This window comes from Rhea pennata, chromosome 23, assembly GCF_028389875.1.
Source record: "Rhea pennata isolate bPtePen1 chromosome 23, bPtePen1.pri, whole genome shotgun sequence".
In the NCBI taxonomy this organism is placed as follows: Eukaryota; Metazoa; Chordata; class Aves; order Rheiformes; family Rheidae; genus Rhea; species Rhea pennata.
The window spans coordinates 8,051,461-8,067,347 of record NC_084685.1 but is presented as its reverse complement, the minus strand read 5'-3'; the positions used below and the strand labels follow the sequence as shown (position 1 = coordinate 8,067,347).

Below are 15,887 nucleotides of genomic sequence, written 5' to 3'. Positions count from 1 at the left end.
TGGTATTTCCCCCTTCTTTGGGGACCTTTTAATTAAGCAAAAATAGTGTTCATTCTAACTTTCCATTCAGCCATTTTACAACGGTGCTATTGTCTACTTAACAATGTTATTTACAAGTATAGTGCAATATGTATCTGTAAAAGCGCACCATTCCAGGTGCCCATCTGTGACTTAGGTTAAAAAAATCACATTTGTCTGTTGTTACCACTTTGTCTCACTAATGCTTGAAATGTCATCAATCTGAGTATGAGCTGCAAGATTCTGGGAAAAGGTATGCACAGATACTGACCACTTGGCTGCTCTGTCCTCTGCTAAAGGGAGCAACTGAACCCTGTTGCTTTGCAGATTTTCTCATGGTAAAATAGTAACTGACACTTGCACTTACAGTTAAGCGATTCTTCTTATCCCAGGCAAGTAGAATGCTGCTGAAGTTAACCCACAGGTATTATACTGAGTGTTCCTCTTCAAAGACATACCCCTGGGAAAACAGCAACAATTTGGTCACCAGCTGAGCAACTTTTACCTTAAATCTCCGTAATGCCTATAACATGGCCAAAGAAAAGAAACATAGCAAGAATGGGACTTGGGATTATTCTCCAGATTGACTGTAGAAGATATTTAAACATGTTTTCTTTTTCTGTGTGTTTTTTTTTTTTTTTTTTCTTCAAGCCTATCTTGTCTTTGTGCCGCTTGCCATCCAGGGCTTCCTCTTAAACACATACCTATCCCTGAAATTAAGAAACACAAAAAAGGAAACTGAAAGGCAGCACTTCAGCCACTGCCCTTTAGGGGCTCGTGTCCCTCACCCTGGGCTGATTTTATTTGATGAAATAGAACTTTTACACATCGAAACACAGGCCCAGGGTTTCCCATTGCACTGGTCGTTTTTAATTCCTGAAGGCAGCGGGGCTCAGAGCCATTCGGGTTTTGACTGTAATCAGTTATTTCCCAGCAGGAAAAAGAGCTGTACAAAAACTAAGAGTGGAAGCTCAAACGTTTTCTTCAAGCCCAGACTGGGAGGAGGGTTGTAGGATGAGGCTGGCGTCTCCTTCATCTAAGAGTTTTTCCTGCGGAGAACAGGGATGAACTCAAGCTGGTAACACACAAGACCCTTCAGAGCAACAGTGTCTCTCGACTTTCACCACGTAACGCTGCCAGCGGCCGGGCGGTAACGCGTGCACGCTACCTGCAGTAGATAAGGAGCTTCCACATACTCAAAGATAATCTCTAGGGTGGAAGTTTAATGCTGTTACTCAACAAATCGATTTATTTATACTGTGTTCTAACCTGCATTCAGTCTCTTTTTGTTCTGTTTTATTCCAAACTTCTGGTTCTGGCTGGCAAAAAGCAACAACAAAAATACTCACCATAACCAAACAGAGGCATTAACTTGTTCAGTGCTGTAGACACTGTTTTGCAATTTCACTTTCCCTTCATGTGCAGAGCGTAAACCATAATCAACCTTCTGCAGCTATATAACCTGTTACATTTACACAGCAATTGAAAGGCAAAGATATTACACGCACATAGAGTTAGGCTAGAAAAACGATGCACAGGATGAGGGAGGCTGTTCACTAAACTGGACATTGTCAGGAAGTTTTTTTTTCTGGAGTACTGAGTATGTGATATTTGCCAGCAGAAAGGATTATTTTCTGTCGTGTGTGTGAGCGCATGGGATTTTGGTTTCAAACACAATAATAAAAAAGGTTGGGTTGGATGAAGTATGTCTATTTTTAATTATGAAAACTGCATTACAGTGTGCATTTTTATATACAAATTCTTACTATTTTTTTTAAATTTGCCTCTAGTATCTTCATTTCTAACCTAGTATATAGAGGTTTTTAGTTTTGTAAATACTTATTACATGCACTGTCATAGTAAAAGTTGGTTTAAAATGCACTCTTTTTGTGATCAGAAACTGGCCTTCTCTTCAGAACTAAAAATACAGTACTTGATTGTATTGACAAAACATCAATAAAACTTCTTGTATAAAACGCGGTCTCAGCTGTGTCTCTGTCCTGTCACTAACTGGCCTGCAGTAGCATCCAGAGACGGCACCAGGCACCGGTCTCCTCGGGCTCTGCAGTCCCGAGCTCTCCTGCTGTCCTGCCAGCTTGTGCCTGTCAGGTCTGACCGTGCCAGTGAGAACTGCGAAGATTTCATCTTGCTAGTAACACCCTTCATATGGATGTCTGACACTATTTTCTTCTGAAATCCAGCTCGTTTGTCCCCTCACTCCAGCAGGTTAGCCTGCTAATTAATATTCTTACATGAAAAAGCTGAAACAAATTTCACCTTTACTGTTGCCAATGCAAATGCAGCTATGATCACACACAGACAGATCCCGTCTCTAACGCCTCCTGACAGAAGACAGCATAAACGTTGTACCACGCTGGACGAAGACACCACCACTGCGCAGGACTGCTCTAGGAGAGGCCACGCTCACCCTGCTCAGAGCACCCCAGAAACTCACCGCTGCTTCACGAAGAGCTGGAAGCGACGCCTGCTCACTCTGCCGAGCCCCTGCCGCCTCAGACAACCGTGACACAGCTGCTTCGTTTCTTGTAGGTAACGAGCACTATGCCCTGCCTCCTTAACGCAGGAAATCTGAACACTGCAGAACAGGCTCTAGAGAAATCACATTTCACGAGTTCTCTATAGACGTTTTCCCAATGAGGTTCCAAGTTCAGCTTCAGCTGAATGATGACTTTTTTAGACCAGCTAGGAAAGACCTGGTAGAAATAAAGACATCTATTTGCTCTGAAGCCTGAGCAGCTATTTTTTCCAACTCAAGAGGCTAAGGTCAGATGTTCCCCATGTCAGTATCATGACTAAAGCCCAGAAACACAACTTCATGACTCAAAAGAAAACACAAGAGCAGTGGCTAATTAACAAAGATAGCTAAGTGATTTATTTCTTTCCAAGAACGTGAGAGCTGAATGTTAGTGAACAGTTAAATTCTGGCCTAAAATAAGCTGTATTTTTTAACAGGAAATATGTTCATTGTTCTTAAATGCCACACGTTAAAAATTTTAAAGCTGCTTTAAAAGGAGAATTTCTTCTTTTAAATAACTCTGTCAAAAAATGTTGACATCTCTGTCAAAGCAATTTGAAAAAAAAATGACATTTTACAACTTAGATCTGCAGCACAATCCATAAATATACAGTAGACCATAATTCCACATGTTCACAAGACAAGATACCCATATTTATACAAGGAAAACCCATTAAAGCATCACACAGAAGACTGGTACTTGAAGGGAGTACAGGAAAAACTGGAATGATCCTATTACAACCGGATTTTCTACATGTGCATGCAGCCTGACACACACACTAACCAAGTGCTAACGTCAACAGGGAGCAAACTCCATCAGAGCAGAAGATTTACTTCCCAGGTCCACAGAAGCATTAGAGAGATTATAGAGAATCACACTGTCACATTCAAATTTATAAACATTTCCATATGATGACTATTTGCCTTTTTTGTTGTTTTTTAATTATTAGAGACCTTTTAATCCTTTTTAGACATGCTTCTGGCTGTAAACAAGCCCAGGTCATTCCCCCTCTGACCAGCTCCATCAGGCAAAGGTTTTAAACTTAAATTCGTGCAATAGAGCTTTCTTGGAAATCTGGCCACTTCTACCAGCTTCAAAAGTAGAAATTCTTTTAAACTCTGACAGGCTGCCCGTACTGAAACTTGCCTTTCCCATTATTTTCAGAAGATTCTTACCAAGCACAATTTTAAAGCTGAGAGAGGCAACTCCTGTTTCTAGCTGAAGTCATTTTTGTCACTGACAGCAGCAGAATCAAGAATTTAACCCTTGTGTAATACTAGGTTTCACAACGTATCTGCACACACAGATTTAAACAGCAATCTTACTTGGGGCTCTGGATATACACAGGACAGGATTAAGAATGCAGGATGCAAGGATTAGGAAACAAAAAGAAATGGCAGGAGCAGCTGCAGCAGGGTGAAAGTCAGCCAGGTAAGGAAACACAAAATGTAATAAATCAGGATGTTGTCAAGTTTCTGCCTTCTTCCAACAGCAACGAGCCAACTGGGATTCTACCTACATGGACCAAAGGCATTTCTTAAAATGCCACTAGAAATGCAAAGAAATCCCTCTCCAATCTCTGGCACTTTTCATTCTGCCTTTAATGAACTGAATCTTTGTATGAGGTCTATCTTCCAGCATCCTTACTCTATAACATAGGTGGTAATTGGTACCACCATATAGGATGTACTCCAGGCTCTCCAGTGATATGCCTCTCTATATAGATTCCCATCTATACCCTTTAGCTGGTCAGCTGAACACGAACTACTGTTTTAAGAGGGGTATGGAACGGAACACATCAAAGTTACTGCAGGACAGATCACTAACAACTGAAATGAAGGCTGTGTATATGAAAGTAGAGGAAATCAAACAAGAAGTCAGTGGATTCAGACACCCACCCGAATCACAGTAATTATAATGATAGTGGCATAATGGCAGGACAAAGCAGAAATATTATGAAGATAATATTATGAAGAACTAGATGCTGCTGTAAACATCAGTGGAGAATCACTCTGTTCTCCAAGGCGTCACATGCATCCGCTTCCCAGCTAAAATGTAACCCAACAGTATGTCCCACTTCTTCAAAGTCTGCTCTTGCTTCCAGCTCACAAGTCACATCAGCAGATGTCTTTCTCAGGTGGAGGCTCACTGGCATCTGTAGATGGTGTGGATCCACCACAAACTTTCCAACCAGAAAAGCAGAGGTAACCACCTGCTTTACTTTCAGAAAACACCTTCCCTTCGAGGCTCAGAGCCGCTGGCAGTAGAGTTCATACAAGCTATTTGCCAGCTTCTCTGTCTCTTGAAAAGCTTCACAGCTCTGCTCCCAACTTGGGGGTATCTGTTCTTCCCCATAGTAAGCCCCTGCAATGGCTCCTGCCATGGTAGCAATGGTGTCTGTGTCTCCACCCAGAGAGATACAGTAGATGATGGTTCTTTGCAGGTTGCTGTAGTGATCAGGAATATCTGGGTCAGCTTCCATACAGCGCAAGAAGGAGTAAATTGCAGTAGGGACAGACCGCAGAGCAGCAATGCCATTGCCTGTTAACAAAACCAATCATCTTCAGTGCTTTTCCACAGAAGCTCCTTTCCCTTTTATCTGCAACTTCCTATTGCCAGTCACTTTCAGTATTAGTATTACTGATTTTTTACAGGACAAGATGCAAAAGTAAGCTTGCATCTCTCAGAAAAGAGCTCTTTCCTCCTACTCCTAGCTCCCCAGTGCAATTCTTATCACAGAGAACAACTCCCAGCTATGCCAGTATAAGCTCAAATATGCATCTACTCATACCTGTCTAACATGAAGATCTGATAACATTCCAAGATCTCTTGTCTTGATCGCTAAGAATGTTATTCAAAATGTTTTTTCTTAGCAAGACAGTTTTTCACAGCAGTACAGAGGAGGGAGTCACTTGACCAGAATTCAGAGAATTGACTGGTGTGGAGATGCAGCCTTTACAGCATAGCCAGAGCCTGGTAGGCTGCAGTGGTGAACATGGTGATTTGGAGAAGGACACACAAACCAGTTTATTGAGTTGGTCCTGTCTCCGGCTCTTATCCTAATACTTGTAGTTAGAAAGGTACTTACCTAGTTCAAACAATACATCTGCTTTGGGAACACTGCTGAGCTCCAAAAATTCCTTTATCTTCTTTAGACGCCTTGAAAATGGTAAATCCTCAAATCCTAGCCTGGAAACAAGAGTACAATGAAGAAAAGTGAATGCAAAGAGACAGAAGTAATGGTACACAGAGGAGTTAGTGCCCCTTACAGCTACTTACGCTCGGGCATCAGTAAGAGACCTATCATCCGCTTCTACATCTTCCATGTGGCTAATAAGCTGCTCAAGGAAACTCTCCTTGCTAAGTTCTCCCTGCAGAGCCAGATGCACTGCCAGGGCCTGCAGAATGGCTCCATTGTAGCCTAGGGAGTTGGCATGGGTTAGCTCAGCACTGAGCTTTGCAAACTGTGAAAGAAAACACATTATTAGCAAACCTAACTGAGAGATCATGGTGGGACTTGCCTATCAGCAGGGACTCCCAAAGCCAAGAAATCCAAACAACCCCAAAAAGGTACCTTCTTAACATCCTGGACATCAGAATAAACCAGTGGAATGCCTGCCACCCTCATGGCACCGCCATTTCCATAGGAGCCTTTTCCATTAAACTGTGCTCTTGCTGGTTCAAACACATCACTGCACTTGGGGCTCAGGAGTTTCTTAAACACATTGACAACAGCCATCCCATAACCCCTGTTGGGTTCCTTCTTGTACTCCTCAGCAAACCTGGCATGGACAAGGCAGCAGCAGTTACACAGGTAAGAAGAAAGATACTATGGCTATTTGGTTTGTTATTGAAATTTGTAACAAGATTTTATAAAGCCACACTGTGATACAGTGAATAAACGGCACATGGACAAATCAGTGACTGTCAGGGCCTATCTGATTAGGTTCTATAGGGAAAGAATCCTGCTCCCAAAGATTGGTGCGAAAGGGCAAAAGGGCGTACAAACATCACCTTTCACAACCCACTTGTTTCCCTTTCAACTTTGCTTTGAAACAGAAACAAACTGGAAACATTTTCCAGGGTCACAACCACGGAGAAACTCTTTTGTTAAAGTTCAATGCAAGTGTTTTCTAAACAAATAAATATTCTCCCTTAAGTGGAAACAAATGTTATAACTGCTGTGGATCCAAAAGGGAAATGGATCATAAATGAACTGAAGCTGACCTCACTAATATCCACTAAGTAAACTAAGGGAAGTATAAACACAAATAGCAACAAATAAACATGAAGAGAAATTTCTAAGTGTCATTCCACAAAGGCAAAGAAACATACATGCTTGCAATACAGAATGGTAAAACACTATGTGCTACCCCACTTCATTGCAAAGCAGATTCCGAACCCCCATTAAAGCTAATGACACTGCTTGTTCCAAGACAGTCAAAGTACACTCTAAGTTACAGAATCAACTATCACTTCTTTTATTTTTTTCTACGCAAACTCACAATGACTTTGCCTTAGCCCCTACCTGCTTCCACTGGCAATTAAAGTGATTGCTTAATTTTAAGAAAGTTTTGCCATCGCTAGTAAACATCAACACCCTGGCCTCCAAAGCTGGCTGCAGTTCTTACCTCTTGGCCATATCAACTTCATCAAATTCTCGCTTGGCGAGCAGGGACTGTACCACAGACCTGCTCATGGCTGTGTCATCCGTGTACGAAAGTGTTTCTAAAACAGAACATCAAAGCACAACATGATCATTCAGGAATGAACTCTCCTGCGCTTCTCAACTCTCAGCACTTCCTTATTCTCCCAGAATTAATTATCCGCATTGCTGGAGTTAAAACATTACTATATTTCCAGCACTTTGAGCTCTTCACTCACCACGATCAACGAATTGCAAAGGCATAACTGAGAATAACAAGGCACACAGCAAGAGAGATGCATTCACAGAAAGAATATGACACAAAGTGTTTTAGGATTAATAAAAGCCAAGGGAAAATCTTGAAATCCAGGAGTTCCAGAGGTTGAAATCTCTGAGGTGTATACAGAGACGTTTCTCTCTCAGGGTGCTGACAACATATGCTGACAGGCAGAGAGAAAAGAAAGCACATTGAATTTCTGGACAAGGATGCAACAAAATCGAGTGCCTTCTGCTGGTAGGGTTTACAGGAGTTCTGCTCAGCTGAGAACCATGCTCTCCCCAACGTGAGCCCATCATCACTTGTTAAGTTAAATAGCTCTTCTCCTGCCTCTCCCGCTCTGCTCCTTATCCGTTACTGGCACATCGCATCCTCTGGATGCTCCTGCGCTAGGACGCCCGAGCTCTCAGCACAGGACTCCCGCCCCGCTTCCACCTGAGCAGGACAAGCGCTGGCTGCGCGTGGAAAACCCCCCGCAGCCGTGTCACCCCCCAGCTGCTGCCGCGTCCCCCACAGCAGCGGGCGACTGGGGACCCCAGGGCGCTCCCGGGGTGCGGGGCGCCCTCGCCACCACAGAGGGGCCCGGGGCCGGGACATGCCCTGGGGCCGGGGCCAGGCCCGGGCCGGGACGTGCCTGCGGCCTGGGCCCGGTGCAGGGCCGGGAGGCGCCGCGGGGAAGGCCCGGGGGGCCCGGCCGGTGCCGCCGCCGCCACCCCCGCCCACCTCTGCGGGCGCTGCCGGGCGGCTCCTCCGCGCCGGGCGCCGGCTCCAGGCCGCCGAGGAAGCGCAGCAGCTCGGGCAGCTTCACGACGCTCCTGCCCTCGAAGACGGCGCCCAGGCAGTCACCCAGCAGCGCCCCGACCAAGCAGCCGCGGAACTGGGCCTGCCCCGGCCGCGGCCGCGCCGCCGCCCGCCCCGCGCCCGCCGCCGCCATCTTGCCCCGCGGCGCCGCCGCCGCCGCCGCCCCCTGGCGGCCCGGAGGGAAGCAGCAGCGCCGCGGGACAAGATGGCGGCCCCGGGGGGCGCGGCGGGTGACGCACGCGCGGGGTCAGGAAGGGTCATGCGTGGGGGTGGGAGGGGATGCGTGGGCCAGGAGGGGCGCACGGGGGGCCCGTGCGTTCACGGGGCCGGAGGGGTCCTGGCGGCGGGGGTAGCGGGGTGCGGGAGGAGGGCGGGCTGCGCGCGCAGCGGGGCAGGAGGGCTGCAACCTCCTCCCGTTCGCAAGGCGGGCGGCCGCGCCGCAGCACCCGCCTGTGCGCAGCGCAGCGCGGCCTAAGCGCTGCGGGAAGCGGGGCTCTGGGAGCAACTCGCCTGGCGAGTGCCTGGCTGGAAAGAGCTGCTCCAAACCCGCCAGTTTCCTTCCCAGCTTACAGAAAGGGAAGCGCTGATTTTTCCTCAGTTCCTCATCAGAACCTACTCTGAGAGCCACGGGGGCTGCTACTGAGCATCGTCTCCTGTCTTGGGGAGGAAGAGCAGGCCAAATTCTGGTCCTGGTTGCACATGCAGCAATTTGGGTTGTAAGATCTCTGGGACAGGGACTCTGTTTCCCAGGGAGTACACGCAGTATTTAGCACATTGGGAGTGTGCCTGGAATAGAAACGATAACTCATGACAGCATGTGAACGCTGCAATTCAATTTTAACAAGTCTGTTGCCACAAGAGCCAGAATGGACTCCAGCTCTTGCTTTTGTAGCTGGGTTAGCTCTGCAAGGCTAGCAGGCAGGGGGAAATCCCAACCCAAACTTTACTTTAATCGTTAAAGCGAGCAGATTTGTGTCAGTACACCCACAGAGCAGATCTGGCACATTGCCACAGTTACACAGTCCCTTTTCAGAGCACAGCCTTGCACTTTAAAGGACTTAAAACACTAAAGAGCCCAGATGGATTCAATCATCATGAAATGCTTCCAACACATTCAGATGACAACTGCTCTTGGGGACAGACTCTTTATTGTTTATAATGCTCTTCAGAGTGCAAGAGGCTATACAGCATACAAGGGGACAGACAGTTATATAACAAACTAGGGGGAGGGATCAGAATTACATTATCCTAACATGACACAGATGTCCATTTTTCTTGCTACGTAACTGAGTCACTGGTAGCTTTCTCTTCAGTGAAGCTCGTTGCACAACACACCAGAGTGCATTAAACCAACTCCAATTGCTTGCTCTTCAGTGCGGAGAGCATACGGTTTGTGGTCCGGTTGAAGGTGTCAACCTCTGGCACAAATTTCTCGGCAGGAACTGTGAGCTTTCTCCGGCTATCCATGCACTTGTTGTCCAGCACGAGGGAATTAGCTTTGCAGCCAATATCTGTCTGGATATGGTAGAGCTGTCTGTAGAGAGCATCCAAGGCATCCCTGAGAACAAGCACAAGTGAGAGGTTCAAGCACTGCATTCACTTACCGAGTTGAAAAGGAAACACTGAACTTCCCACTTTCTGGCAGCATAAACATCTGTGCAGCTCTTGCCTTTGTACAAAGAGCTAATGCAGCAGAAAGTTCCTGGTGCATAGCAGTAGCATTGTTTGGATCTGTGAATAGCAAGCCCGTGTGCTGCTCCTGGATTGCAGCACAGAGATGTGCCCTGGGAGCCCCATGTCAACCCAGAGCAGCACTGCTGTTTCTTCCTTTGCTTTTTACCCATTCTTTCCCTTTTAGAACAGCCTGTGCAACCTGGTCAAAGTCTGAGTGCAAACAGGGGCCATGGGAACCCCCATTCACCCTCCCCTCACACAGCCCTACCAGGCCTTGACTACACCCCTGCTGCCCAGTCCCAGGCTGAGCCCAAAGACAGTATCCTCTCCTGTTCTGAACAAACATGACCTTCAAAATGCAGCTTCTGGAAGTGTTCCAGGCTCAGGGCTGCACATGGCCACGTCCCTCCCGTACACAATGCTGGGTCACTGCTCTGCCCCAGAGAACAGGGGACTTACTGTGACTGCGCTAGCTTCTGCTTCAGGGCACTGATTGTTCCCTCCAGCTGCTGAATCTCATCTGTCAGCCCGTACTGGACCTGCAAGGTGGAGAGAAAGAAGGTCACGACAGTTAACAAGGCTGTAGAGTGGTGTCTTACATAGGCCATGGTTCTCTCATTCTCCTCCCAGCCCAATTACAGTATTTCTTTCCTTGCTTTGCCGTAGACAATACACTATGTGGATGTGCTATGTGACTGCAGAATCCATTGCTCAGCCCCTCTGTAGTTTGCTTCAAAACGCATCCAAACTCTTCTGACTCACCCAGGCATCCATCCAGTTCAGTTCCCCCTCAGCCCCTCCTGGAGCATGACAGGAAGGCTGGTACCTGATCCCGACACAGCTCCACATTGGGCCGATACGTGCGGGTCTCCAGGCGAGTGTGTGCCAGTTTCAGGTCTTGCATTTTCCTCCGAAGATCATCTTCCAAACGTCGGATGTCCTCTTCCATTTCAGCAATTTCCTCCAAGGTCTGAGGATAAAGACATGAGAGACAGTCCTGCCTCTATTCTGTTAGGATCTAGATTAGAAAACAGCCTCATGTACCCTTTTTTTTTTTAAACATTGATCATGGGAATTGATTTTAAACAAGGGCTAGCAAGTTTCTGATTAGAGTTCAGAATCCCTCCGCAGCAGAGGAAGGTAGGATGCTGCAGGGATCAATTCCACTGTTTCATGCATATGCCACTTAACAGCTCTTACAAGGAAACAACCTTTATATATTTATATTTAAATATATTTATATTTATCTTTCATATTTAAAATAGAGCTGTGCCAGATTTATAGGCGACCTCTCTCCCACGGTTGTGTTCCCCTGCAAGTGCAGGAGCATTGTAAAAAAGCAGACTTTGCCTTCACAGATGAATGGGACAAATAAAAACCCAAACAATGGAACACGCAGCTTGTACCAGTTTGCACTAGTGTAACAGAGCCTTCCCAGTACCTGAGGCACCGCTATCTATCTCTGCATCCAGCCTGCTGTGTTGAGAGGCATGGAAGAGGAGCCACAGCTAGGTGCCTGGGGTCACGTGGCCCGTGTCTCACATTCAGACACAGCTGTTGGACAGATTTTATAAGTGCAGGTTGGTTAGTTGTAGCAGTATGCTCAGATCTAGCTCACCATGAGGGTCATGATGGACGGGCAGCTGCATGCCTTGTGGCAGCACTACTTTGGCTTGTCAATCCCATCCCAACAAGCAGAATTATCCAGACGTGCTACCCTCAGGACTACGCGGCCAGTGATTCAGCAATGCCACTATGCTTTGTAAGAGCCATAACATTCAGTTGTGGCTGTGTCAGCCACATCCTTTTCACAGCCTGGGCTGTGTGGCATGCGAGCCACAGAAAGAAACTGCTCAGAGCAATAGCATTCCAGGTAATGAATAGCCTTTGAATTCAGCTCAACCATGGACATTGTTGATAACCAAAGAAGCACCATTTACATTCTTCTCCTGCCATTTCAACTCATCATAGGCTTTTTCCAAGTCTCGAATCCTCTTGCGCAAGGCAAACTCCGTGGCTACACGCTGAGCCTCCAGCTCGTTGTTTGTCTGAAATGAGAACAGGCTCCAGTCACACACACGTAGAAGGGGTCTTTCTCCCAGCAGTTGCTAATATGGCCATTGTATGAGACACAGTCTCCTGTGAGGTTGGCAGAAGCCAGTGAGCAAAACCAGCTGGGTTCTGGCAGCTGAAAGGAACCCCCTTGCTGTACATATGCAGGTCATCCATTCTCCTGCAGCCAAAGGACATGGGAATGGTGGACGTAGGAGTTTTGCAGACTGCTGAATCTGTTGCAACCTCCACAGTATAATCAAGCTCCTCCTTTAAACTAGGAGGGCATGCAGCTGCTCTCAGAGAGGCACACATGCCTAGTTTTGTCTTTTCAATTCCTCCCCCCCCGGCCACAGCTCATGTCAGTCCATTTCCCATTCTGTGTTCAGAACTTTTGCACTACCAAATCACAGCCAAGCGACTAATTTACCTGGGCAATGGCAAGTGCTATTGCTTCCCGAAGCTCATTTGAGGCTTTCATTTCAGCCTCAGCACGGTCCTTGTTGCGCTGGCTATAATCATCCCACTCCTGAAGTGAAGTTGATCTGTGAATAAACAGGCAGTTACAAAAATAAGTTAAATGTTTGCAAGACAGTTCAAAAGCAACCATCTTCTGCAGGCCAAGAAGGCTTTCTGCACTACAAAATGATTCAGAAATTCTGGAAATCGCACTGTCTGATGTCCTCAGTGCACTAGCTGGAGACTGTTATCCTATAGCTCCTGCACTGAGCCCTACATCTGCTCAAACCAGGGAAGCATGTAAAGGATGCTAAGAAATGCTAAGCAACAGGAAAACCTGCAGCTCTGCCAAAGGCTAACACCACATTGTTAACCAATATTGCCTATAGCCAAGTACTAGCAAGAAAGGGCAGCTAGGTTCTCTGTTTTTGCCACTGACTTGTGACAATTTAGATTATTCATTCACTGTCTGTTCTCCCATTTTATCCATTAGAAAATAGATACTCTGTTTATTACACCATGATGTTGCCGTAAAATAAGAAGGTACCCACAGAATGCTCTAAGATCTGAGAGATTTAAGGGAGAACTCATCACTAGCAATCAGCCCACTATAAACATAGGTCAAAAAAGGTCTCATCTCCCAGAAGTCTGTGAACTCACAGTTCAAGACCCACAAGAAATCTCAGCAGCTAGCTCCTGTTCTGGGTTCCCCCGGTAACTGCTCCCATTAAACCAGCATATAGCATGCAAGGAAAAAGAGTTCCAAGGCTCTCTGAAGCCCTAGCATGGGTTTGGCCACAAAAGGGTCAGCTCTTCCCTTACCTGCCTGGGATCCGTGTTGGATTGACCTTGAAGGAGATGTTGGGAGAGTTCACATTGAGGGATAAGCACACTCGATCTATTTCCAACGTTTCCATCTTGCCCCGGTGATCATAGCTCAGCTGCTGGCGAGCTTCCTGTAAAAGGCTGCAGAAAGCAGGGCCAGAGTCAATTGGGAGCATGCAGAGGGAAATGGCAGCTCACTCTCATGTTTCTAAAGCTTTCATCTCAACCTCAACCATTTTTTTTAAATGAGTTAGGAGATCCTGCTCTCTGCAATAGCAGTGAGACAGGTCCTCCAGCACACTTGCTTTACAGCCTGGCTGGCTCTCCTGCACTCTGCCCTGGCATCACTCTGGTGAACTGAGCTGCCTGCTGCAAGGCAGTGACCCATGAGGGGTCAGAGTTTGGGAGCTTTAACGCTTCCAGGTTACTGGTTCATGAACCAAGGCAGGCACAGGTATTTGCCAGGACCAAAATTTTCTGAAGGTGCTTAGAAAGTCTCCCACTGACATGCTCTCCCCTGCAAGCCCCCAAACCCCCACAGACCTTGACAATAATCATCAAAAGTTCCAAGTGGCTCAGTGCCCCAGAGTAAGTATGCCTGGCCTGCTTGCCCATCTTAGTGTGATATTAGACACACACTAAACTGCTGGGGCCAAGGAAGGAGGGCAGAGTCCAGTGAAAGCTCTGCTATTTGCCTCACCAGAGCTGTTCAAAGGCTTCGTTCACTCTCTGCTGTAGGTCTCTCTTGGCCTTTTCTATCACCTCCACCTCCTTGTGCAGCTCCTCCTCCACAGGGTCCCTCACAACATCAATGGCGCGGCGGCTCTCACGGAGTGTCAGGCACTCTATGGCAACATCCAAAGGCAAGTTCTTTGCCTGGAGGGCATGTTCAACTGCTTCCTTCACCTGGAGAAAGAAGCCAGCTGAGTGGGTGAAGGGTCTCCTTCAGGAACTGGAAGAAGGAGAAAGGAAGAGGAACCCACTGAGGCCCTTGTTAAAAGGGTCTTGCACTGCCTTTGTTATTCTGATACCTTTTAGCAGCTCTGAAATGGCAGCTGTGGGAGCCAAACACACCAGCCCTCTACACCTGCTATTCACATTGGGAATTGCACCTCGCTGGGGACTAAGGATTAGAGAAGGAACAGTCCGTGGGTTTGGGACTAAAAGGATCAGAAGAATGCCCCATTGCTATTCCTTACTGAAAGACAAATTTTTCTCAATGATAGTGCTAATATATTTTTTTCATTATCCTTCAGAGCTTAAAAAACAAACAAACATATATCAAACATGAGTGTGCAAATGCACAGCCCCCCAGAATGGCCTGGCTCAGCCAAAAGCACACAGGTGACTTGCTTTTCAGGAAGTAATTTCTTCACGTATTGATCTCCATATACATGTGGTAAGTCCCCCCTTAAACTCTACACGGGCTTGTCCATTGCAAAAAAACAAGCCTCAATTGTTTAATGGCACATGTTGAGAGTGTAGGTTGATTTTCAGCCACCTGTCTTGCCAACGTACTTTGGCTAAGGCATCAATTTCCGCATCTACGTCTGTGAGGCATTTGTCCAGGGTCTCTTTCCATCTGTTCACACTGCTGATGCGTTCAGCCAGGCGGGTTCGATTGTCATTCTCATCCCATTTTGTCTGGAATTAAGAGAAGAAATACCATGACTTTTTTTTTTTGGCTTTGTTTGGGGGATTGACTGACCTTTTACAAGAGTACAATATGTTGCCATCTGGCACAATGGTTATTTACACAAGTGGAGGGCACAGAAAAATACACAAGTTGCAAAGGATGTGAGAAGTCTCATTACAGTATTCACACATCATTGCACATATATATGTTTATTTCCTGTGATTATTTTCCTGTCAATTATTTAGAAAGTTCTCTAAAGGTAAAATCCTCTCCTATTCCCTAGTTCACACATGCAGATTTACAGATGCTCTCCTGCACTCCCCAGCTGGCTGTTCCCTGGGTTTGTTGGAACAGCAGGGTGCTAGAAGGCCCACCTGGTTGTTGGTTTCATTGTGGAGAATCCGGACTTCCTGTCGGACGCAGTGGGAAGCAGAACGCTGGCGTTCAGCATTAGCTGAGATGAGCTCAGAGTTGGCATGCCAGTTCGGCAAGGTGAACCTCTGCCCTGGCTTCACACTCAGCGTGGCCATAGCGGTAAAAGTGGCTAGTGACTAAAAAGGAGTAGAAGATCATCATGTTTATTCACAGAGATACACCAAAACCAGAGATGCATGAAAACCAAACCAGCACCGAGACTGCAAATGTTTCCAATAGCGCAGATGCAGCTTGCCCTGACGTGGCAGCCCCAGCTAAGGCAGACACGCAGGTGCCCACACAACCGGGGAAGGATGATCTGAACCGCTCCCTCCCCCCAGGAAGGAGGTAAGTCTCTTCCAGCGGACTCTCTCCCAGGAACGGTGGGTGCTACTTGTCCAGAGAGTAGGAACCCCTCCCGAGCTTGGGCAAAATGGCAATGACAACAGTGAGGCAGCCTGGGCGCTGCCCACAGCAAGGAGACCCGAGTAACCCTGCCGGTCGGGGGCAGCTGGCACAGAGCTCCTTAGGCCCCCCAGAGCCGGCGCC

The 15,887-nt window shown here is 47.0% G+C and overlaps 2 protein-coding genes across 2 annotated transcripts; both read right to left on the bottom strand.

Annotated features, from left to right (window-relative positions):
- Positions 1–2,888: 2,888 nt before the first annotated feature.
- Positions 2,889–8,411, bottom strand: ADPRS (ADP-ribosylserine hydrolase). The gene is made up of 6 exons (XM_062594326.1): positions 8,201–8,411; positions 7,187–7,283; positions 6,130–6,337; positions 5,835–6,019; positions 5,644–5,744; positions 2,889–5,096 (listed from the first exon to the last, which is right to left on the bottom strand). The coding sequence occupies exons 1-6, from the start codon at positions 8,409–8,411 to the stop codon at positions 4,804–4,806; spliced, it is 1,095 nt and encodes a 364-aa protein (XP_062450310.1). The 3' UTR covers positions 2,889–4,803.
- Positions 8,412–9,419: 1,008 nt separating this feature from the next.
- TEKT2 (tektin 2) lies at positions 9,420–15,454 on the bottom strand. Its single transcript, XM_062594325.1, has 9 exons — positions 15,299–15,454; positions 14,807–14,932; positions 13,989–14,194; positions 13,286–13,429; positions 12,435–12,549; positions 11,893–12,000; positions 10,779–10,922; positions 10,412–10,491; positions 9,420–9,836 (listed from the first exon to the last, which is right to left on the bottom strand). Exons 1-9 carry the CDS (start codon positions 15,452–15,454, stop codon positions 9,623–9,625), a joined length of 1,293 nt encoding a protein of 430 aa, XP_062450309.1. The 3' UTR covers positions 9,420–9,622.
- Between the last annotated feature and the right edge of the window lie 433 nt (positions 15,455–15,887).